Source organism: Lepidochelys kempii, chromosome 2 (genome assembly GCF_965140265.1).
Source record: "Lepidochelys kempii isolate rLepKem1 chromosome 2, rLepKem1.hap2, whole genome shotgun sequence".
Classification (NCBI taxonomy): domain Eukaryota; kingdom Metazoa; phylum Chordata; order Testudines; family Cheloniidae; genus Lepidochelys; species Lepidochelys kempii.
Window position 1 is genome coordinate 12375935 of NC_133257.1, and position 25606 is coordinate 12401540.

At 44.0% G+C, this 25606-nt stretch overlaps 1 protein-coding gene across 2 annotated transcripts in view; it reads left to right on the plus strand.

Annotated features, from left to right (window-relative positions):
* The window catches only part of FAM135B (family with sequence similarity 135 member B), a 349946-nt gene that overhangs the window by 203066 nt on the left and 121274 nt on the right, over positions 1-25606 (plus strand). For both annotated transcript variants that reach the window (XR_012157070.1, XM_073330058.1), the window contains exons 5-7: positions 5539-5609; positions 7174-7347; positions 25002-25128. Coding sequence is in view for 1 of the 2 variants with exons in the window: in XM_073330058.1 (XP_073186159.1) it covers positions 5539-5609; positions 7174-7347; positions 25002-25128 (372 nt within the window). In the remaining variant the exon portion in view is untranslated. The remainder of the gene's footprint in view (positions 1-5538; positions 5610-7173; positions 7348-25001; positions 25129-25606) is intronic.

Genomic DNA, 25606 nt, shown 5'->3' on the forward strand with positions numbered 1-25606 from the left:
CAAGCTGTGTGCAAGACCAAACAGTGTTTGAGTAATTCCATCTAGAGGATAGGCTGCTAACTGTGTACTCAGTACAAAAAAATAGTAATATTGGGTAGATTTTGGGTAGAGTCTCTCCTTGTGATCTGTTTCCATAACCCAAGAGAAGCTTAAATATCCTTTGCACTTAGAAAGCTGGAAATAACTCTGGAGTCCAGCAGTAGGTGGAAGATGCCCCCAATTATGAGGCTTGGAGGGGTAATGAGTGCACCAATCATCATTTAAATATGCCTCATTAAAACTCTCTAGTGTTGTGGCAGTTGGCTCTGCCTCATTCTAATATCCCAGAATGCATCATACTTTGATTTTTATTGGAAATTATGGTGTGAGGTAGAATAAGCCCACAGGGTTACAAAGGAGCCTAATTTATTTTCTCATGGTTTTCAGTTTCTTTTTACATAATAATAATAATAATACATTATGTTGTTATTAATAATAAAAAATTGGTTCCATGCTCTTCAGTAAATGGTGATAGGACTGAATGATGCATTCTGGGGTGAGATGGTAGAGTAGAGCTACCCGACATGAATCTGGGATTCCTTACAGTCAATTTTTAGCTGATTCTGTTCTCTCAACCTGCGTATTGGAGGCACGCAGCACCAATTGCTCAAATTGGCCATAGGGAAATAGAATTTCCATTGGCTTACTTTTTTTATTTGTAAGCTGCCTTTTAAAGATGTCTTCCAGAGGAGAATATACACCTAAGTGTTTATATAGAATTCCAAAGCAACTGTGTTACACTAAAACTTGAGGGCATGATCAACAGATTATTGATGTGAAAGGAAAGCCTATCCCTGGATAAAGGCCCCAAGGCCCAGATTTTTGAAGGTATTTAGGTGTTTTGGAGGTATCTAAAGTCATCAGGGTGGAAAAGACATTTCAAGTAGGCTCTCCCTGTTTCAGAGCTAGTCATGTGCACGTCACATCACATAGTGAGGAGAAGCCATTTAATCCTTGCTGTTCCCTGCTGTGTGCCACATTTGCCCCTCCACTGTATCTTTAGTGCCAACCATCATGGCTGGGAGTTGTGGGAAACAGTTGGGCTGTTGTAGGGAAAGGCTACACTAGAACTCCTTGAGCCTGATTCTGACCTCATTTACACTGGAGAAAGAATCTGATCTAAAGCCTGTTGTAGTCAATGGGGTTATATTGATGTAGAGCTGGTCAGGACTTTTCTATTGGAATAAATGCAGCGTCTGCAGAATTGAAATTTCCCGTAGGAATATTTTGATTTGCTGAATTTTTTTTAATTTTTTGCATTGGGAAAATTGAAATGAAAATATTCCACTGAATGGACAGCACTTTGTAGTATCTTATCTTGTAAGTTCTCATTCTTCTGGTAACTCTTGCTGATTTCAATGGGAGTAGCAGCTCAACATCTCTTAAAATCAGATGCCAAATTTCATCCACACTTGGTGGATGAGACTTGATCTGTCTCAGGCACAGTCCGTGGATTGAATCCCTAGTTTAAATGCAGACTACAATTCCAAGAACTTTGCTGTATAATAATTATTTCCTTTGTATCCAGCAGTGACTGTGATTTGAGTTTTAGCAACAACAATACGCTTTTTTTAAAAAAAAGTCTTGTTTTGATAAACATGCTTGCAGGTATTTCAAGACAAATATTCAATATGTAGAGGCTGGAATTTCGTCATCTCAGGTCCCACCAAGAGCTATCATATGCTGCACTGCAAAATAACAGATTACTTTGGGAGGGTTTAAGTACCTTTACTTTGATCATTATGACAACGCTAACTCCTTGAATTCTAAATTATTTCTCCCCCACCTCCCACCCCCCCCAACACACACACGCATGTACATAAAAATATGTTGTTTCACCTTTGCAAGATGTAGTTAAAGCAAATGTTAGACCAGGTATCATATGATTCATGCATAACTGTGTAGGTCTGGTGCCTTTGAAATGTCTTTAGTGGGTTACTGATACAAGATCTTTTGCTGCAAGGAGCTGAGTACATGCTACAGTATGCTGGTGTAAAGCAATGTCATTGCAGAGAATCTATTATTATACACAGAGGAGTAGTTCTTTTTCTTTCAAGTAGAGGACAGGGTACACTAACCAGTAACACCTTCTTCAGCTTCTATGCTGCATTGCTATGGTCTGTTAAACAGTCATCGTGTTGTACCTGAGAAGTAGCTGCATTTTAGTAATAGAAGAACTGATTTCTGCTTGTATTTCAGTTAACTAAAACTATATGTAAGGCATTGTTCTAAACTCTACTAACATTGCATTGCAGGTTGAGAAAAGTGAAACAGACAATTGTTAGAGGATTAGATTCTGCTTTCATTTTTAGCATGTATTTTGATTGGCTTTAATTGTGTCAAACTATATGGTGCACCGCTAGATCCATTCTTTCCAAGGTTAATATAAATTAACTTGCAGCTCATCTTACTTTCTTTTTCATAAAAACAAATTCAAATTCTTTTATTAACAATAAAATATCAGGAAAAACTTCCTGATGGTGAGCTCTATTAGATGAGGGTGTCAAACACTCCGTTTGCCGGCCAGATCTGGCCCAAATGGTGTATTTATTTGGCCTGCTTAGTACATCCAGATTCTGCACAATCTAAGCTTTCCTTAAATTTTTTTACCCCTCATGTTTTGCAACTCAAATCTTCCTAATGTGAGTCAATTGCAAACCGATAAAGTCCGTTCTTCCTGAGTCTTCAGAGAGCCTGTAACAAAGGCTCTGAGAGGTATGAACTCCCTTCTAATCTCATTGGGATGTTAACTATAAAGACTAAGCGGTTAACTGTTTGCAGTGTTGTAGCCATATTGGTCCCAAGATACTAGAGACACAAGGTAGGTGAGGTAATATCTTTTATTGGACCAATTTCTGTTTGTGAAAGAGACAAGCTTTTGAGTTTACATTCTGTAACCCACTAACCCTTCTTTGTCCTAAGACTGCAGAGTCTTGAGTGGTGCCTTGCAACATGTGTAAACTCCTTCTGCTAAACAATGTGTTCCACTTTGTATTTAGCTGTGATGCTCGGAGTATCTTTCCCAGACCTAAAGAGCTCTGTGTAGGCTCAAAAGCTTGTCTCTTCCACCAGTAGAAGGTGGTCCAATAAAAGATATTACCTCAGAATTAACTATTTAATTTATGATTGTTTTGTCAGTAATTGGACTCTGCAGTAGTTATTGATTGAGAACCACCAGAGTTCATGGTTCTATAATGCAGAAGAAAAACTAATCCTTGCTCTCAGTAAATTCACAATAAAATTCAGACTAATAATCTCCTAAACAGCAAGTTGATCTTTCCATTACTTGGAACATCTAAACTTGGAGGAATTAAAACACGACAAATGTTCTGGGTGGGTGTGACATTCTTCAATTTGGACTGTTGAACAGCTGTGTCCTGTCAATTTTCCAACCTGGGCTGCCTTTTACACTGCTTTGCTGTGAGAACAACCACTCCTGGCCTGTTCATAAACAGCCTTTAGCATGAAGCATCCCTCCAGTCTGAATGATATGAGTGCTCTAGCTAGTTACTCCTGAATTATAGTGCAGAGTGACACCAGCAAATGCTCAGTCCCAGACTTGTCCCCAGAAATGTGCATCTTGTACTGCCCAGCTCCTTCTTGGACAATACAAGCTCCTATAAACTCTGTCATTTCATTAATAGAAAATGATATGCACAAACCCTATTATAGCTAATGGAGGTTCCCAAACCATTGGAGGTTCCCTCCATTGGTTCAGTCCAAATATACTAGCTTAGTTAAAACAATAAAACAAGTTTATTAACTACAGACAGATAGATTTTAAGGGATTACAAGTAACGAGGCACAAAAATCAGAATTGGTTACAAAGAAATAAAAGAGAAAAGAAAAACTAATACCTGATTTAACAAGCTAAGTGGACTTAAAGCAATAGGATTTCTCTCACCGTTTTTTCACAGCAGTCTGGCTGGATTTTTCAACCAGGACCCCTCCCGCAGTTCAATTCCCTCCTTTCTCTTTCAAACATTGTTGATGCTGTGAGTAGAAATGAAGGGAGCGAGGTGATTTGAGTCCTCTGTTCTCCCTTCTTTTATCATTTCTTCTCTTCGAGAATCATCTCCAGCTGGGGTTCAGGTGACAGCAAGTCTGTCTGCCAACATGTAAATTTCTCACTCACACCCTTCTTCCTGCCAAAGAATGGCTGCTTAATCTGGTGACAGTCTTTTTGACTATGCTGACACCTGGCTGAGGTGATGGCTAGCTCTTTGTCTCTGAGGAACTGGTCTGGGCTGCTTCCTCAGATTTAAAATATGCCTTACTGACATCATACAAAAGAATTTTATAACTTTACATACAAGGCTGACATACACATTTCACCAGGACAGTAATGTTCAGCGAATTATGAGTTTTCAAATTATAACTCACAAGGCATATTTTGTACAAAAAAAATCATAGTCTTGTAAAAAGGATGAACATGAGGGTACAGTCTGTCACAGTGGAACAATCTTTCACTGGCAGAGTTTGGACTAGATGAGCTACTACGACTTTTCCGTCTCTAATTTCTGTGGTTTATTTAGATTGTCAGCTCGTTGGGTGAGGGACTGACTTTTTGTTCTCTATTTGGTACAGTACTTAGCACAATGGGGTCCTGGTTCATGACTATGGCTCCTGAGCATTACTACAATACAAATAATATCAATTTTATATACTAATGACAATAGTTCACCAAACTTCTTAAATTTCTGAGTGTAAAATAATAGGAAATTAACATGTCTGAACCAGTATGTTTTACATCCGGGATCAGCAACGTTTGGCACGCGGCCCGTCAGGGGAATCCGCTGACAGGCCGGGACAGTTTGTTTACCTGCAGCGTCTGCAGGTTTGGCTGTTTACAGCTGCCACTGGCCGTAGTTCACCATTCCAGGCCAATGAGGGTTGCGGGAAGCGGCAGCCAGCACATCCCTTTGCTCAGGCTGCTTCCCGCAGCCCCCATTGGCCTGGAACGGCGAACTGTGGCCAGTGGGAGCTGCGATCGGCTGAACCTGTACATGCTGCAGGTAAACAAACCGTCCCAGCCCTCCAGCGGATTTCCCTGACTTGCCGCATGCCAAGGGTTGCCGATACCTGTTCTACATACTTTTTTTGAGTAGAGATGAGCCAAAACCTTATGACTGAACAGCCCTGCTCTGAACACCTCTGAAGCTGTTTGAAAGCCGGACGCAAAGTTTATAATGTGTGTTCCTTCTGCATTCTGAAGCATGTTCCATTCAGTGAAAGTTTGCTTGCTGCTAATGCCATCAAAGCTTAGTCTCATTTCAGAGCAACGGTGTATTTGTATGTCTAAAGCCGGACAGTAGCTCTGAATCCTGCTGTAGCTGACCAGTTATATTGCCCAGATGTTCTATGTATGCACTTCAGTAGCTTTCTCACACCGCTCCTGCATTTCTTTGCACTCTCTTTGTCAGACAAAAATATTGCTTTGCGCTTGGGTTTTGTGTGAGCTGGCTTACACAGGTAACTCATCCCTTCTGTTCTTTGCAGGTGGAAGATGCATTAAGCGAAGCAGATTTTCAGCTCAAGTTGGACCTGCACTTTACTGATAGTGAACAACAGTGAGTGCTGTTTTAAAGCTCCATGGATATTGTAGGGACTCTCTGTCTTCGTGTAACATGAATTCAGTGAAAGTTAAAGGGTCTTTCGGAAACTGGAGAGCTCTGATTTGGCTTCTGTCTCCCTTGCAGAGGTGGCTGCCCATTCTTCTTCCTCCCTTCCCCCATACCTCTCCCCCACCAAGGGCATTTTTCTTATCCTTCCCCTTGCAGTAAGAGGTTTTCTATTTTAAGGGTGGAATTTTCAGAGGTGCTTGGCACTCCTCTAACTCTGCTACCATGGCAGTCAACAGGAGTTTTCCCATTCACTCAGTGGGACCAGGGGCCGCGATTTGGGAAAGCGTTGCTTTTCCGGATATGCTTCAGCGTTGTCCTGGATAAGGATGAACTTAAGCAGATGTCTAGTGCTTTTCTGAGTCAGGGCCAGAGTTAGGTCAAGGCTGAGCACGGTTGGAAAATCTCATCCTCTGTGTGTATGGGCTAAGAGCCTGATCCTATCCCACTAAAATCAATGAGAGTTTTGCCATTAACTTAAATGGGAAGAGGATCAGCCCTGGATACAGGAGCTTTGCATTACTCCTAGTTCACCGGTCTTGCCAAACCATGCTTGTAGTTGTGCTTGAAGAAGCCTCTCAGGGCCTACTGAGGTAATTGAAAAGTCTTCCAGTGACTTCAGCAGAAGTTAGGTGAGGTCCACAGTGAGCTCCTTGGAGTTGGGCTTCACACTTAATTGGGCCCCAAGTCACTTTATACACTGCCCCACAAGGCACTTACAGCGGAGCTCAGTGTACCATTTCCATTTAGCTTCTGGTGAAGGTGTAGATGAAAGAAGAGCTGTGTTATCGCAAGCTGGGGGTGGGGGGCAGTGCTTTAACATATCAGGGCTGCGGGGAGGGCCTGGAGGAGAAATGAATTGCAATTCATCAGAAATAATCTAGTGCATTTATTTCACTTTACTATTGTTGTAATCTGAACAATTGTTCACCAGGCCTTTTTTAAAGAAAAGTTTCTATCGTGGTATTTTGGTAGGAACAGTTATACAAGTCTCAATGAAACAACTCTGTTCATCCAAGGATGCTCTGAGCGGTCTTTAAAACCCTCCAGTAACAGGTCTGCTCTTTCACTATTGCCATTCCCCTGAGGCAAAGCAGACTGTCTGGTGCTGCACATCCAGATTAGTGCTAAATTCTGGGTGCTGAAATTTGAATTCGCCGGTCAACCTGCTACCTGCACTTCTCCCCTACTACCTCAAAGCTTTCCCCTAGTGTGAGTGTACAGGAGTGGTGTACAGGAAGGAGATTGCTGCTTGTCTGGCAGACCCAGGATGGGGCTCTTGCATTCTGTCATGTCTGTTTTTTTACTGTAGAGTAATAATATTCACATCCCCGCTACTTGCAAGTATAATTATGAGATAAGCATCAGCTGAGTAAATGCTCCGGTAGCTGACACTGTCACCATGAAGTGATAAAAATTCAGCTCATGCAGTCTCCCAGTCTGCTGCCTTTAATGCCGTTGTGGACTGTGACAACTTAAGATTTCACTAACCCTTGTAACCCTCTCCTTTCAGGTTGAGAGACATTCCAGCACTCCCTTTGATAAGCAGCCGTACTTTGGGTCTTCACTTCCATCCAAGAAGAGGCTTGCACCACCATGTTCCTGTCATGTTTGACTATTTCCACCTGTCAGTGATATCTGTTACAGTACATGCCTCACTGGTAGCGTTACACCAGCCACTGATCAGGTAAAGAGCAGAGAAATGGCAATTGTGGTACAGTTCTTATGACCATGTTCACCCATCTGATAGTAGCGGCCCTTGCTTTAGAGCAGAAGGATGGACTTGTTCTTCTAGTCCTGGACTGGGATTCCGGAAGTCTGGGTTCAAATCTTGGCTCTGCCACAGACTTCCTGACTGTCCTTGGGCAAATCACTTCATCTCTCTGTGCCCTAGTTCCCCTCCCTAAAATAGGGATAATAGCACAATCCCACTTGACAGGGATGATATGAGGATAAACTCATGGAAGATTGTGAGACGCTTAGATAAGGCAGCGTGGGGGGCATATAAGTCCCTTAGATGGACAGATGTGAGTTATTGTCATTTCTCCCTAGACTGAGATACTGCTGCGAGGTACGTAACTATTGGTGTACGTTGACTTTATAATGTGCAGTATATGTTCTCAGTTCTCCCACCTTCGTACATGTTCTGCCCATGTATAGAGGAGCATAATGGGGCACAGGGAGATGTTGGCAAAACTAATAGCTATGGGGTGGGGGGAAATGGCTTTCTTCTCCTGAGAGGATTTTCAAGATTTCGAGACATTTTTTCTCATCCTGAGTCAGGAGGAAAATATGAAATCTCAAATTTTCATGAGCTGATAAACCTATTGGTTTGGGTCAACTGAAATGTTTTGTTTTGATTTTGACCTTTTTTTACTATGCATTAAATTTCCTTTTAAAAGGTTAATTGATTAAATTGAAACCCATTACTTTTCATTTCAGCAAATATTGTAATGTGACATTTCAACAATTTCAAAACATTTTTTTTTGGTTTGCTGGGGAATTCTTGGGAGCTGACCCTTTCCCACAGACAGTTTGAGTTTCAATAAATTGGCATTATCAGCAACTCACCCCCCGCCACCATTTTGTAAAAAAATTGCCAACCAGCTCCAGTTGTTCGGCTTAATTATTGTTTATAAAGTGTTTTGTTATCCTCTAAGGAAAGGGGCTAGAGAAGTGTAAAGTATTATTACTATGAGACATAAACAGTATGATAGGCAACTGATCTACAGCTGGGTTACTATTTAAGCTTTAAAATGTGATATTTGTGGATGTTTATGAAAAAAAGAGTGTTTTGATTTCATGCAGTGGAATGGAAATAATTTTTCGACAATACAATATATGGTCTCATTTGCTTCAGTTCATAATAATGATAATCTGAAAGTGCAATATTGTGGATTTATCTACCTCTTGATAAACATCCAGAAACTTAAATATTAATATATCATAAATTCACTAACCATAAAACAGGGTAAAATAAATAGCATAAAAGCAACTTCTGTGCCATGCATTCTCAAACAAAACCAGCCTATTAAAACCAGTATTCTTTTCTCCAAGTCCAGAGCCTTTGTGTGTATGCACACTTATCTTTGCTGTGTTTGCTGGGATCACAAAGAAAAAGGCTTAATTGTAAGAGCTTTGATCTAACAATAAGACCTTGTTTTTGCAAAGCCTCAGTAACTTTCTGATAATAAATTCCCTATCTTGTCAGAGTATATTAAGCTAAAAGCAAAGCTATTAATTTGCAGACTACAAAAAGAAAAAATCAGTGTGTGGTAGTCTTTGGTGTTTCATCATATTTTAGTTTCCTGGGAATCTTAAACTGCTTTAATGTAGATTCATAGATTCTAAGGCCAGACGGGACCATTGTGATCATCTAGTCTGACCTCCTGAATGTCACAGGTCAGAGAACTTCCCCAAAACAATTCCTAGAGCAGATCTTTTTAGAAAATCTTGCTTTAAAAATGGTCAGTGATGGAGAATCCACCACAAGCCTTGGTAAATTGTTCCAGTGGTTAATTATGCTCACTGTTAAAAATTTACCCTTATTTTATGTCTTAATTTTCTAGGTTCAACTTCTAGCCATTGGATCATATTATACTTTCTCTGCTAGACTGAAGACCCCATTATTAAATATTTTTCCCCATGTAGGTACTTATAGACTGTAATCAAGTCACCTCTTAACTTTCTCTTTGTTAGACTCAAGGAGCTCGATCTATGTAGCGTAGCACTATACAGCATATTTTCTAATCCTTTAATCATTGTCATGGCTCTTCTCTGAATCCTCTCCAATTTATTAACATCCTTCTTGAATTGTGGGCACCAGAACCGGTATTCCAGCAGTGGTCGCACCAGAGCCAAATACAGAGGTAAAATAACCTCTCTTCTCCTACTCAAGATTCACCTATTTGTGCATCCCAGGATCGCATTAGCTCTTGTGGTCACAGTGTCACACTGGGACCTCATGTTCAGCCGGTTAGCCACCATGACTCCAAAATCTTTTTCAGAGTCACTACTTCCCAGGATAGAGTCCCTCTTCCTGGAAGTATGGCCTATGTTCTTTGTTCCTAGATGGCTATGTTTACATCCAGCCATATTAAAATGCATTGTTTGCTTGCGCTCAGTTACCATGCAATCTAGATTGCTCTGAATCAGTCACCTGTCCTTTTCAGTGTCTGTGTCTTCGTATTCATTACACATTGTTTATCTGTAGAGCAATGGAAATTCTCATTCTTCCAATCTTGCTTTGTCCAGTCCAAGCTCATCCCCATCTTGGAGCCTGGCTACATTAATGAAGGAAACAACAATACATTTCAGTTCAGTTCAGACTTTCTTCCCAGATGTGGCTGTTACTATGGTTCCTCCCTCAGGACTGTTCTGTCCACACCCTAGATCTTCTCCACAAAGAGCTATCCCAATCTCACTTACATTTAAATAGGGAAATGTGACCTGTATCAGTGAGTCAACAGAGCCTATTTAATCCTTTCTAACAAGGATCACTGTTTGCCTAACTGATAGGATATTTAAGGTTAAACACTGCCTTATTACCATATTACCTCTTCCGTTATCTCTCATCATCATGGTTGGTGAAGGCAAAGATTGCAGAGTCAGAATCTCAGCTACATGGCCAGCCCAGATAGTTTTAAGCATAACTGTGGAGTACAATACATTTAGCAGCTTAGTTTTGACACAGTGAACAGCTGATTTATTAGTTACTGCAGCAGACCCGATACTCTGAAATTCCAGCTGTGTTACCAAAAGCATGTGGGATTGAATTCATTGGCACTCCAAGTATTGTTTTCTAGCCTCAAGTTTATGATTCAGCATTTCAGATGTAAATAAATGTTGGTAATGAAGATGCAGTAACCCCAGGTTTATAAGCAATGGAAGCAAATTTAGGTCTGGAATCTGGGACAGTGGAGATGCACAGTATGATCTTGTGAGGCCTTAAACCCGCTCCGCACTTGGCTTTCTAAAGCTAAGCAGCAGTTTCCCTTTTAAGTGTCACTGCAGAAAGAGGGCTAGGGGGGTGCTTTAAAGAGCAGCTAGCACTTCTCCCTGGCTTCCTCACTCAGCAGCGCTAGAGACAGAGATGAGCTGCTTTTAGTTCTTCTTTTGTCTTTAGGGAGCTGAGCCAGGAGCTGGTTACAATCTCCCAATTCAACATTGAAACTAACCTGACTAGTTAAAACCCGCCTGAGGAAATAGGAGAGAGTGAAACAGCAGAGGGCGGGCCTCATACTTCTGATGTAGATGCAAGAAGAAACGCAGTACAATAGGAATATTGTGCTCTTGGGGGTTTGTGTCCATTGCCCCAGCCTGCAGCACGTCTCTGCTCCCACTCCTGCTTCCCCCAGCAGCCAAACACTTCCCATCAATGACAAGGCCTGCCACACCACTACTCTCAAACAGTAGGGGCTTCAAACTCCTTTCCCTCTGCCCCGAACCCTTTGGGTCCCCTAGTAATTGGTGCTGAATCCTTCCGCCAACTGCTATTCCGGGAGCAACATGAACAAAGTAAGATGTCTGTGGGGAATGTAAAGCAGGACTTGAGTGACATGCTCCAGGATGCTGGAAAGCAAAGGGCTGTGCTTCTTGGGACCTGATTCCTCAGCAGTCCCACAATGGAAAGAAGATAATTCCATCTGGGAAGGGAAATGGGTATCTGTGCTGAAGGGGATAAAATGTGTTGGGACAACAACACAAAACTTTTAAAATACGCACAGTTTTTGTAGGGAAACTAGGAGCAGGAAACTAAACCTGCTTTATTGGACGATGACATCCTTTGTGCTGCTTTCTCTAAACAGAAGGAAGCACATGCCACTCTGTATAAGACAAAACTGCAACGTGCAAATAGTCTCTGACGTGAGCGTCTGAACTATTGATTGTCAAATCCTTCCCTGAGTGCACTAGAAGGCCAGACCCTCTATGTTCAGCTTAGGTTGACTTGCCTTCTAATGAAAGTTCATCCAGGAACTTCAAGTGATTTCTATTTTAAAACTTCCAGGCGCTCTCTAGGCATTTGAGAGTCATGATTCCTTGTTGAATTGCCATTGTCCATAAAAACAGGACTGATAAAAGCAGAGCAGACTTTGGCACTATGCAGAATCCAATTCAAGGGCTGGCAGCATGAACTTCAGTCTTATATTCAGCAGTTCCAGGAATCCATTTGAAAACATTTGTAACCCAATTAATACAAACAAGCAACCCTTTAAATGAATCTAAATCAGCGCGGAGAGCCTTCCCTGAATGCAGCTGGCAATCGTGTTCTCTCTTGTTTATATTATAATGGAGATTTTTTTTCCTCAGTCAAGAGCACCACCACCCACACACCCACCCACACATGCCTCTTAAAATCATAGTCAGAGGAGAAATCTCGTAACCCGCACTCAGGCAAAACTCCCAGTGCCTTCAGTGGGAGATTTGTCCATGTCAAAACAAACAGGCTGTTAGGGTTTGACCCACTTTACATCCTTTACATCTTCAGAGCACTCTATTGTAATGCACACCTTTCCCCAATGCCATCTTAGGGCTTGTCTACACTGGTACTCTACAGCTGTCAAGGTTCCTTCCCCACTCTGAACTCTAGGGTATAGATGTGGGGACCTGCATGAAAACCTCCTAAGCTTACTTTTACCAGCTTAGGTTAAAACTTCCCCAAGGTACAAATTAATTTTACCCTTGGATTTCCACTGCCACCACCAAACTTTATCTGGGTTTACTGGGAAACGTAGTTTGGACAGATCTTTCCCCCAAAAATCCTCCCAACCCTTGCACCCCACTTCCTGGGGAAGGTTTGGTAAAAATCCTCACCAATTTGCATAGGTGACCACAGACCCAAACCCTTGGATCTTAGAACAATGAAAAAGCATTCAGTTTTCTTACAAGAAGACTTTTAATAGAAATAAAGGAATCACCTCTGTAAAATCAGGATGGTAGATATCTTACAGGGTAATTAGATTCAAAACATAGAGAATCCTTCTAGGCAAAACCTTAAGTTACAAAAAAGACACACAGACAGGAATATTCATTCTATTCAGCACAGCTATTTTCTCAGCCATTTAAAGAAATCATAATCTAACACATACCTAGCTAGATTACTTACTAAATTCTAAGACTCCATTCCTGTTCTGTCCCCGGCCAAAGCATCATACAGACAGACACAGACCCTTTGTTTTTCTCCCTCCTCCCAGCTTTTGAAAGTATCTTGTCTCCTCATTGGTCATTTTGGTCAGGTGCCAGTAAGGTTACCTTTAGCTTCTTAACCCTTTACGGGTGAGAGGATTTTTCCTCTGGCCAGGAGGGATTTTAAAGGGGTTTACCCTTCCCTTTATATTTATGACAACAGCGCTGCAACTTTCTTGCTCAGGGGTGTGAAAAACACCCCCCTGGAGCACAGCAAGTTTCAGGCAAAAAGTTCTCCCGGGTTTAGAGGCACTTTGAAGAATGCAGGTCAAATTACAACTCCTGACTCTCCTCAAGTTCCAGGGAAGGATATATGGTGTCAATAAAATATATGGTTTCAGAGTAACAGCCGTGTTAGTCTGTATTCGCAAAAAGAAAAGGAGTACTTGTGGCACCTTAGAGACTAACCAATTTATTTGAGCATGAGCTTTCGTGAGCTACAACTCACTTCATCGGATGACCCAACACTCTCACAAATCTTGGGAGACAGGCCAGTCCTTGCCTACAGACTGCCCCCCAACCTGAAGCAAATACTCACCAACAACCACATACCACACAACAGAACCACTAACCCAGGAACCTTTCCTTGCAACAAAGCCCGTTGCCAACTGTGCCCACATACCTATTCAGGGGACACCATCAAAGGGCCTAATAACATTTGCCACACCATCAGAGGCTCGTTCACCTGCACATCCACCAATGTGATATATGCCATCATGTGCCAGCAATGCCCCTCTGCCATGTACATTGGTCAAACTGGACAATCTCTACGTAAAAGAATAAATGGACACAAATCAGATGTCAAGAATTATAACATTCATAAACCAGTCGGAGAACACTTCAATCTCTCTGGTCACGCAATCACAGACATGAAGGTCGCTATCTTACAACAAAAAAACTTCAAATCCAGACTCCAGCGAGAAACTGCTGATTTGGAATTCATTTGCAAATTGGATACTATTAATTTAGGCTTGAATAGAGACTGGGAGTGGCTAAGTCATTATGCAAGGTAGCCTATTTCCCCTTGTTTTTTTCTACCCCCCCCCGACGTTCTGGTTAAACTTGGATTTATGCTGGAAATGGCCCACCTTGATTATCATGCACATTGTAAGGAGAGTGGTCAGTTTGGATGAGCTGTTGCCAGCAGGAGAGTGAGTTTGTGTGGGGGGGGGGGTGAGAAAACCTGGATTTGTGCTGGAAATGGTCCACCTTGATTTTCATACACATTGTGAGGAGAGTGGTCACTTTTGATAAGCTATTACCAGCAGGAGAGTGAGTTTGTGTGTGTGGTTTTTGGAGGGGGTTGGGGGGGTGAGAAAACCTGGATTTGTGCTGGAAATGGCCCACCTTGATTATCATACACATTTTAAAGAGAGTGGTCACTTTGGATGGGCTATTACCAGCAGGAGAGTGATAGTGTGTGTGTGTGGGGGGGGGGGGTGCGGAGGGTGAGAAAACCTGGATTTGTGCTGGAAATGGCCCAACTTGATGATCACTTTAGATAAGCTATTACCAGCAGGAGAGTGGGGTGGGAGGAGGTATTGTTTCATGGTCTCTGTGTATATAATGTCTTCTGCAGTTTCCATGGTATGCATCCAATGAAATGAGCTGTAGCTCACGAAAGCGCATGCTCAAATAAATTGGTTAGTCTCTGAGGTTCCACAAGTACTCCTTTTCTTTTTATTAATATATATATATTTAAATAATAAGATTTGTCTGATCAAAAGATCTCAAAGCATTTTACAACCATTAATCACTTTAGCCTCACTACAGCTTGGTGAGGATTTACAGGTTTGTCATTTATTGGATTTATGCCCCAATACTTCCCCTACAAATAAATATCAGGTTGAATACTTAACCTGTTGCCTGTATGTTCAACACTCACATTGCTGGGGGTTGGAATTAAGGCTGTGTATTCTACTGTGAGGGAGATTAATGTGGTATGGGTAGTGTGTTTCCTCTTCGGCTGGAGGCAGAAGGAAGTTTAGAAGATGCAGAGTCAGTCTGTCTGTGGAAATGTGCTGTGTGGGAGTTAATGTTTGATTGAGAGTTGTCTCACAACTTGGCATTTCCTTATCTTTAAGGATTTGCATAGGGGCAACGTGACAATTAACCAACTGTATTCCTTTTTTAAAAAGTAGATTTTGTTTATTGAATGTATTATTATTCACTTGTCACTGATAAGGAAACTGAGGCACAGTGATAAGTGATTTGTCCATAGATCTAGCTGGCCAGGTTTACTCACTTCCCATTCAGGGGAGTCCTTAACCACTAGGCAGTCCTGTCTGTGGTATGCCAATTGTAATGGCTTGGGCCAAAATTCACATATATTATCTGCATGTGTTCAAATCTGATTTTCAAAGCAAATAGAAGAAGGTGCAAATTGGAGCTGGTTTTCTGATGAAAACTGCAGTTTCCTCAAAATCAAAATGGTGTGTGAGAAAAAAAGTATTTTGTTTTTGGTTGGGTCAATTGAACTGATCTGTATCTGCTTGAGCCATAGTAGGGCCTCAGGGGATTTGTAATTTTGGATGCCTCAAGTCTTTGTTCTCTGCTAATCCTCCCTGGATTAAATCTCTCATCATTAACTATGGTCTCTCCTCTGCATGAACAGCTGTGATGCATCCTGGGAGTTATAGTCTGGCTGAGGTGCCCAGCACATAGCAAATGGGGGCATACGGCAACCCAATTACAATTCCCATGAGTCACAGCGACAGGTCAAGCAGACATAGGTTAAAATAGAACTGAGAAGAAATTAAATGTCCAGTTCAATGAAATGACATGAAGTTTCAAATAGAATTTATTGTAACTTTTTGTTCTGTGTAACAAACACACAAACAAGATATTTCAACTTTTTGTCCTGATTTGGGGCAAAATCTAGTGTTGAATTATAAGAATTTGCTGAGGATGGGAATTCTGCTTTTCAATCAGCACTAATAAACAGGAAGAAAGTTAAACATGTAAAAAACAAAGGTTCTACTTTAATTCAAGTAATGTAAAAAATAGAAAAAATACAAAAAATGAACCTGCATAATAGCTAACAGGAATTGTCTCCAAATAAGATGTTCTTTATGAGGCGTCAGTGGGACTTCAAGACTTTTCAAGCTTTTTAGTTAGTTTCCCTCAGAAAACAAGGTTTCCCAAAAAACGTTTTTTGGTTTTACGGTACCATCCCAAATCAATTTCCATAAGACCAGCACAATCAAATCCCTTCTCTGCTGTAAAGCAATAAATAAATAAATAAAAGTGACATTAAAAAGTGCTTTTCTCTCCATCAAAGTCTTTGAGAGTTTTGATAATATTCAAATGAAGGTTTTTTGTTGTCAGGTATCATTTGTTTATGCTTCTGAATGATACAATGACAGTCCTTTTACATTTTTGTGTGATTCAGGCTTTTCAACAGACCAAACCAGACTCTGTTGTCCATTGTCATGTGATTCTGAGCAATGGTTGTCCCTTTGTTCTTTGGAGTTCCTTTCTTTAGCTCACATTTTAGGTGGGGTAAATACATTGAAGTGTTGCCTGCCGCTTAGAAGCAACCTCCAGAAAACTGATTGAATCACATCCGTTAAAACATATAAACACAAGGCCAGCCAATGCGGTTTTCTCCTCCTTATGGAGTGTCCTTGTAGCAATATATCAAAGCCTGAGGAGATGTAATAAACATCATTGCAGCTCTAGAGAGAGAGAGAGAATGGACTCTTGGTTAAGAGGCTGAACTCTGGGTTCAGTTCCTAGTCTGCCACAGACTTGCTGTCTGACCTTGGGCTGGTCACTTAAGTCTCTCTGTGCCTCAGATTCTCATCTCTCTAAGGCTTGGTCTACACTACAGACTTAGGTCGATGTAAGCCACCTCACATTTACCTTGTCGTTCATGTGTCCACACTTAAATTTGTCTCCCACCAATGTATGTTCCCCATTACAGCGACGCAGTAACACCAATCTTGAGACATGGCTGACGTACTGAGGTCAACGCAGCACGCATGTAGACAGATACTGCATTACTTATGTCGACTCTAGCAGTCCTGCAGCCGCTGTCCCATAATGCCCAACCCTGACCTCCCTGGTCACAATTGTTAACTCCACTGCCAGAGGGTCACAGAGACCAGAAGGCCTCATCCCTGTTAAAGCCCGCACATTTTTGAAAAGCTTTTTCCTGATTGTCCAGTTTGGCGAGCACACCTAGCGCCTCTCTATTGTTGTGTGTGGTTGTCCAGCTCACCATGCCGGCTACCCGCTCCAGACGCACGCCAGCTTGGTTTAAACAGAAAATATCGGATCTCCTGGGCCTGTAGGGAGAAGAGGCTATGCAGGCACAGCTATGGACCAGCTGTAGAAATGTGGACATATCTGAGCACATAGCAAGAGGGATGCAGGAGAATGGGCATGACAGGGACAAGCAACAGTGCTGTGTGAAAGCGAAGGAACTGTTTCAGGTGTATTGGAAGGCCAGCAGTCGATCCGGTGCCAAACCACCTGTCTGTTCTATGAAGAGCTGCATGCCACACTTGGCGAAGACCCCATCATCGCTCCGCAGACCACCATGGATACCTCTGAGGAGGGATGTCCCTTGAATCCTCCTGAAAGATCTTAATGAAACTTTTGTGGAAGTGCTCCATGACCCTCTCTCAAAGGTGTATAGCATTGACAGCCTTATTTCTTCCTCTGCAGTAAGACACTTTCCCACCCCAGTCAACAAAAACATTGCCAGGTGCTATTGCAGTACCCAAGCTAGTAGCATATGGGCCTGGACGGCACTGGGATGCCAGCAGCAGCTGCGCTTTGTGACTTTGTTACCCTCAGGAGTGAGACATCAGCTAAAATCACTACCGTCTGGGGAAAATGGTGCCAGTCTTCAGTGCCATTGCCCTCTGTTCATAGCTTCATACAACCAAGCAGTTCCCTCCTCCTTTCCCTCACGTCAGGAGTGCTACACTCACCCTGGTTAGAGCAGTGCCATGCACAAGCACTCTGAAGCAGAAGTGTCAATAAGCACGTCTTGTTTAAAACTTTATGGGAGCAAGGAAAGGGAGTTCTGAATCTTAACTTTCGCTTTCCATTGTGACTGTACTGACAATGGTACCTCTTGGTGTTTAATCTGCAGCTGCTGCCATTGTGGCCTTGAGCAGTTCCCCCTCCACGCCCATGGAACACCTGAGCCACATGAGTAGAAAGAAGAGGACTTGGAAGGACATTGTCAATCAGACCCTGCAAGCCAGTGCTGCATCAGACCTTGAGCAAAGAGGCTGGATGCTGAACATTGCAGAGAGCCTGGAGAAGGAAAGAGCAGACAGGAGAAAGTCCCAGCAGCAGAAGGAGAGGGAGATGCACAAGGACATAATGGGGCTTCTCTGGCAGTAAACACGGATGCTGCAGACTCTTGTGGACCTCCAGGTTCAACAGTCCCAGGCTTACCTCCCTTTGCAGTCCATAGAGGACTCTATTTCATTACCTCCCTACATGCTCCCTCAACATTCCACATGCCCCATCAGGGGCCGCATGCTTACCCCCTACCACTCCACCCTGGGAGCATTACGGACAACCACAGCTTCACATACACTGACCTATGAAAACCACAGTTACTGTATATGTAGGTAAAATGTACATGAATGTTCTTTCCCCTTGTTAAGTTCTCTTCCATTATATTAAGTTTTGAATGTATTTTCTTTTAAATTGCAGATTTTTTTTTGCACTGGTTTTGTTACTGAATAAAATTCTACTATTTGGAAAATAATTCATCTTCATTAGTTCACAATGTATGTTGCAGAATGCCTTGCAGTTCTACAAGCACCCACTTGTGTTACTGTCCAACATGACACAACTCACAGAGTCAGTGAAAAACACAGTGTAATAACCTTAAATGTACAGCAAGCTCTACAAAATTAATAGGTTCATTGACAGTGTTATGTTCATAGATGTACACCAAGCACCACATATCTCCTCACAGGCCCAAAGCAGCAAGGCCAGGTAGAGCACAGTAGACCACAATGCATGACTGTGGCTCACTGCTAAAGTGCTCTTCCAAAGCCTCGGTGAGCTGTATAGCTCTGTATTGAGCTCTTCTAATAGCCCTTGTGTCTGGTTGTTGAAACTCAGTGGACATCCACTCCACCTCCACCCCGGAGGTAACTTTTCCACCTTTGCTTCACAGATATTATGTAGGACACAGCAGGCAGCTATAATCACGGGAATGTTTTTTTTTTCCCCACTGAGATCCAATCTTGTGAGTAAACCATGCCAGCGTTCCTTCAATCTACCAAAAGCTCATTTCCCTGTCATTATGCATGTGCTGAACCAGTAGTTGAATCTTTCCTTAGTGCTGTCGAGGTGGTCAGTGTATGGCTTCATGAGCAAAGGGTAAACTGGATCCCCCAGGATCACGATTGGAATGTCAACATTCCCAGTGGTAATCTGCCGGCTAGGAAAGAAAGTCTCCGTTGTAGTTTTCTGAACAGCACTGCACACTGGGAAGTTGTCCCCTTGCTCCCAGTCACCCCTGCGCAACTTGTTTCTGCCCCACCATGCATTGCCATACTTCCCAAATGACAGTGTGCTGGATGGTGGCAGGTTGCATGCTGGGATCCCTGCCCAGGGTGCATTGCATTGTGCATCAGCACAGGCACTGCTGGTGAGTATGCCCGGCACTGACTCAAGGAACCAAGCAGGCACCCACACAAGCAATACACTAACTGTGGTGGCTTTATGCTGACCGTAACTTGCATCAACCAAGGTCTGTAGGGTAGACATGGCCTAAGACGCTAGGTATGTACTCAAAGTGGCTAGCCCCTCATGCTGCCATGACTACACTTCTGTTTTTCATGTGCTATCTGCATTAGCGAAAATGTGGGTATGTCTCCTCAAGGTGGTATTTACACCTCCCGCTCCAAATGTGCACATACCCTTATTGTGTGTCTTCAGTTCTTTGCACTCTTAGGCCAAAATGAGGTTGACATAAGCTGCATTAAGTTGATCTTGTAATGTATGTGTCTACACTACCAAGACCCTTCCACAACCTAAATGGCCAGTAAAGTCAAATTCTGTACTCTACGTCCGCGAGAGGCATAGCGCTTGATTTGACATCCATGGGTCGAAATGAGGATAGTGTAGACATCGCGTTGTGTAATTTGAATGAATTGGGCTCCAGGAGGTGTGCCACAGTACTCCGCTGTGACCGCTTCACTGTGCAGTGGAGAACACTTTGAACTCCACAGCACATCAGCCAGGTATACAGGAGGCAGCTGCTCCCCTGTTAACTTTTGAAGCCCTGGGAACTTTTGAATTTTCATTTCCTGTTTGATCAGTGTGGAGAGCTTGCCGGAGACTCAAGGCCGCAAACGTGCTCCAGCATGGAGTACACAAGAGGTGGTGGATCTTATTGCTTTGTGGGGAGAAGAACAGGCCACACTCTTAGATGCCCTAACACAGATTTAGGAGCCTAACTCTAGACTCCCATTTTTTAAACTCTAGGCCCTAGTAAGATTATTTTCACCATTTGAGATGCCAACTATTGGATATTTTCTGTGTCCTATGGAATTCTTTCCCTTTGTGAGATGTGTGGTGGTGACTTGTTATATCACTTTAAAACAAAGCCTAAGCCCTGGTCTACACTAGGACTTTAGGTGGAATTTAGCAACGTTAAATCGATTTAAACCTGCACCCGTCCACACAGTGAAGCCCTTTATTTCGACTTAAAGGGCTCTTAAAATCGATTTCCTTACTCCACCCCTGACAAGTGGATTAGCGCTTAAATCAACGTTCCCAGCTCGAATTTGGGGTACTGTGGACACAATTCGATGGTATTGGCCTCCGGGAGCTATCCCAGAGTGCTCCATTCTGACCGCTCTGGACAGCACTCTCAACTCAGATGCACTGGCCAGGTAGACAGGAAAAGAACCGCGAACTTTTGAATCTCATTTCCTGTTTGGCCAGCGTGGCAAGCTGCAGGTGACCATGCAGAGCTCATCAGCACAGGTGACCATGATGGAGTCCCAGAATCGCAAAAGAGCTCCAGCATGGACCGAACGGGAGGTACGGGATCTGATCGCTGTTTGGGGAGAGGAATCCGTGCTATCAGAACTCCGTTCCAGTTTTCGAAATGCCAAAACCTTTGTGAAAATCTCCCAGGGCATGAAGGACAGAGGCCATAACAGGGACCCGAAGCAGTGCCGCGTGAAACTGAAGGAGCTGAGGCAAGCCTACCAGAAAACCAGAGAGGCGAACAGCCGCTCTGGGTCAGAGCCCCAAACATGCCGCTTCTATGATGAGCTGCATGCCATTTTAGGGGGTTCAGCCACCACTACCCCAGCCGTGTTGTTTGACTCCTTCAATGGAGATGGAGGCAATACGGAAGCAGGTTTTGGGGACGAAGAAGATGATGAGGAGGAGGAGGTTGTAGATAGCTCACAGCAAGCAAGCGGAGAAACCGGTTTTCCCGACAGCCAGGAACTGTTTCTCACCCTAGACCTGGAGCCAGTACCCCCTGAACCCACCCAAGGCTGCCTCCTGAAGGGACCTCTGGTGAGTGTACCTTTTAAAATGCTATACATGGTTTAAAAGCAAGCATGTGAAAGGATTACTTTGCCCTGGCATTTGCGGTTCTCCTAGATGTAGTCCTAAAGCCTTTGCAAAAGGTTTCTGGGGAGGGCAGCCTTATTTCGTCCTTCATGGTAGGACACTTTATCACTCCAGGCCAGTAACACATACTCGGGAATCACTGTAGAACAAAGCATTGCAGTGTATGTTTGCTGGCATTCAACCAAAATCCGTTCTTTCTCTCTCTGTGTTATCCTCAGGAGAGTGAGATATAATTCATGGTCACCTGGTTGAAATAGGGTGCTTTTCTTCAGGGACACTCAGTATAGCCCATTCCTGCTGGGCTGTTTGCCTGTGGCTGAACAGAAATGTTCCCCGCTGTTAGCCACAGGGAGGGGGGAAGGTTGAGGGGGTAGTCACGCGGTGGGAGGAGGCAAAATGCGACCTTGTAACGAAAGCACATGTGCTATGTATGTAATGTTAACAGCAAGGTTTACCCTGAAAGAGTGTAGCGACTGTTTTATAAAATGTGTCTTTTTAAATACCGCTGTCCCTTTTTTTTTCTCCACCAGCTGCATGTGTTTCAATGATCACAGGATCTTCTCCTTCCCAGAGGCTAGTGAAGCTTAGAAAGAAAAAAAAACGCACTCGCGATGAAATGTTCTCCGAGCTCATGCTGTCCTCCCACACTGACAGAGCACAGATGAATGCGTGGAGGCAAATAATGTCAGAGTGCAGGAAAGCACAAAATGACCGGGAGGAGAGGTGGAGGGCTGAAGAGAGTAAGTGGCAGGCTGAAGAGAGTAAGTGGCGGGCTGAAGACAGGGCTGAAGCTCAAATGTGGCGGCAGCGTGATGAGAGGAGGCAGGATTCAATGCTGAGGCTGCTGCAGGACCAAACCAGAATGCTCCAGTGTATGGTTGAGCTGCAGCAAAGGCAGCTGGAGCACAGACTGCCACTGCTGCCCCTCTGTAACCAACCGCCCTCCTCCCCAAGTTCCATAGCCTCCACACCCAGACGCCCAAGAACGCGGTGGGGGGGCCTCCGGCCAACCAGCCACTCCACAACAGAGGATTGCCCAAAAAAAAGAAGGCTGTCATTCAATAAATTTTAAAGTTGTAAACTTTTAAAGTGCTGTGCTTAAAGTGCTGTGTGGCATTTTCCTTCCCTCCTCCACCACCCCTCCTGGGATACCTTGGTAGTCATCTCCCTATTTGTGTGATGAATGAATAACGAATGCATGACTGTGAAGCAGCAATGACTTTATTGCCTCTGCAAGCGGTGATTAAAGGGAGGAGGGGAGGGTGGTTAGCTTACAGGGAAGTAGAGTGAACCAAGGGGCGGGGGGTTTCATCAAGGAGAAACAAACAGAACTTTCACACTGTAGCCTGGCCAGTCATGAAACTGGTTTTCAAAGCGTCTCTGATGCGTACCGCGCCCTCCTGAGCTCTTCTAACCGCCCTGGTGTCTGGCTGTGCGTAACCAGCAGCTAGGCGATTTGCCTCAGCCTCCCATCCCGCCATAAACATCTCCCCCTTACTCTCACAGATATTGTGGAGCACACAGCAAGCAGTAATAACAGTGGGAATATTGGTTTCGCTGAGGTCTAAGCGAGTCAGTAAACTGCGCCAGCGCGCCTTTAAACGTCCAAATGCACATTCTACCACCATTCTGCACTTGCTCAGCCTGTAGTTGAACAGCTCCTGACCACTGTCCAGGCTGCCTGTGTACGGCTTCATGAGCCATGGCATTAAGGGGTAGGCTGGGTCCCCAAGGATACATATAGGCATTTCAACATCCCCAACAGTTATTTTCTGGTCTGAGAAGAAAGTCCCTTCCTGCAGCTTTTGAAACAGACCAGAGTTCCTGAAGATGCGAGCATCATGCACCTTTCCCGGCCATCCCACGTTGATGTTGGTGAAACATCCCTTGTGATCCACCAGAGCTTGCAGCACTATCGAAAAGTACCCCTTGCGGTTTATGTACTCGCCGGCTTGGTGCTCCGGTGCCAAGATAGGGATATGGGTTCCGTCTATAGCCCCACCACAGTTAGGGAATCCCATTGCAGCAAAGCCATCCACTATGACCTGCACATTTCCCAGGGTCACTACCCTTGATATCAGCAGATCTTTGATTGCGTGAGCTACTTGCATCACAGCAGCCCCCACAGTAGATTTGCCCACTCCAAATTGATTCCCAACTGACCGGTAGCTGTCTGGCGTTGCAAGCTTCCACAGGGCTATCGCCACTCGCTTCTCAACTGTGAGGGCTGCTCTCATCCTGGTATTCATGCGCTTCAGGGCAGGGGAAAGCAAGTCACAAAGTTCCATGAAAGTGCCCTTACGCATGCGAAAGTTTCGCAGCCACTGGGAATCGTCCCAGACCTGCAACACTATGCGGTCCCACCAGTCTGTGCTTGTTTCCCGAGCCCAGAATCGGCGTTCCACAGCATGAACCTGCCCCATTAGCACCATGATGCATGCATTGGCAGGGCCCATGCTTTCAGAGAAATCTGTGTCCATGTCCTGATCACTCACGGGACCGCGCTGACGTCGCCTCCTCGCCCGGTATCACGTTGCCATGTTCTGGTGCTGCATATACTGCTGGATAATGCGTGTGGTGGTTGATGTGCTCCTAATTGCCAAAATGAGCTCAGCGGCCTCCATGCTTGCCTTGGTATGGCGTCCGCACAGAAAAAAGGCGCGGAACGATTGTCTGCCGTTGCTCTGACGGAGGGAGGGGCGACTGACGACACGGCTTACAGGGTTGGCTTCAGGGAGCTAAAATCAACAAAGGGTGTGCCTGTACATCAAGGAGTATTTCAGGCAGGACTGCACGGAGGGTTCCAATAAGAAATGGTGCACCAAAGTTATCGTTGTTATTGGAACAAGGAGGTTAGCCTGGCCTCTGATTGATACATGGCTAGATTAACCTCGCTGCGCCTTCTCTGTGACTGACTGCAGTGTGATCTAGACAGGGGAGGAGGAAAATGAGTACAAAACAAATCTGGTCTATTTCTTGTTCTGACCCACTCCATCTATCCTTTACATCTTTGGCTGGCAGCAGACAAAAAAGGCGCGAAATGATTGTCTGCCCTTGCTTTCACAGGGGGAGGGAGGGTGGGAACGGGGTCCTGACGATATGTACCCAGAACCACCCACGACAATGTTTTAGCCCCATCAGGCATTGGGATATCAACCCAGAATTCCATTGGGCAGCGGAGACTGCGGGAACTGTGGGATAGCTACCCACAGTGCAACGCTCCGGAAGTCGACGCTTGCCTCGGTACTGTGGAAGCGCTCCGCCGAGTTAATGCACTTAATGCACTTAGAGCATTTTCTGTGGGGACACACACACTCGAATATATAAAACCGATTTAAAAAAAAACGACTTCTATAAATTCGACCTAATTTCGTAGTGTAGACATACCCTAAGACTTTTTAATGTGGCTTAATACCCTTCTTATTTCATGCTATTACAAGATGTGCTGTTAGTTCAGTGCTTGTGAAAACTACTTTCTAAAATCTGCAATAAATTCTGCCTGGTGGGTAGTGGGGATGGAAACCGACTCTTCCATAACTCTGACTTTTAGTAAGTGTCTTTTCCTGTTGTTTCTCCTTTCAGCTTTGCTCGTCCAGGGAAAGGGTCGTGGCTGGGTAAGGGCAGCCTGGAGACAGGACCAGACCAGTCCAGTATGTCATTAGAGAATCTAGTGTTTGGAGCTGGCTACTGCAAACCGACGTCATCTGAGGTAAGGGCAGGCCGGCAACAATGGAATGGTTACTTTTTGACTTGGAATCTATGCACTCGACTGTGACTTGGATTATCTATGCTGATACAGGGGAGAGTGAAGGAGTAAGAACCCTTCTAACAGCCCTATGTGGGATACCCTGACTTTGGGTCCAAGTGTGCAGTCCCCACCCTGGAGCAAAAGGGCAGAGGGTGTTAGAGAATGAACAGCGTCTTTGCTTCACACCCTATGCTCGTTTTCCAGCATAGCTGAGCCACCAAAGAGAGTATTGGGAGTTGCAGTGGGTAAAAGACAAGAAGCAAATTACAATCCCCTCTCTGAGGACGGAGGAGACCGGGGAGTAATTATGCCTTTGAGCATTGTCCGAGTCACCATGCCTCCTGGGTTAGTACAGCTTAGGAGCATCCCCTTGCTCAAAGCAGCACCTAGAGTAACAGTGTATGTCAAGGCTTGTTGCTTTACTAGTGACCTATAAAAA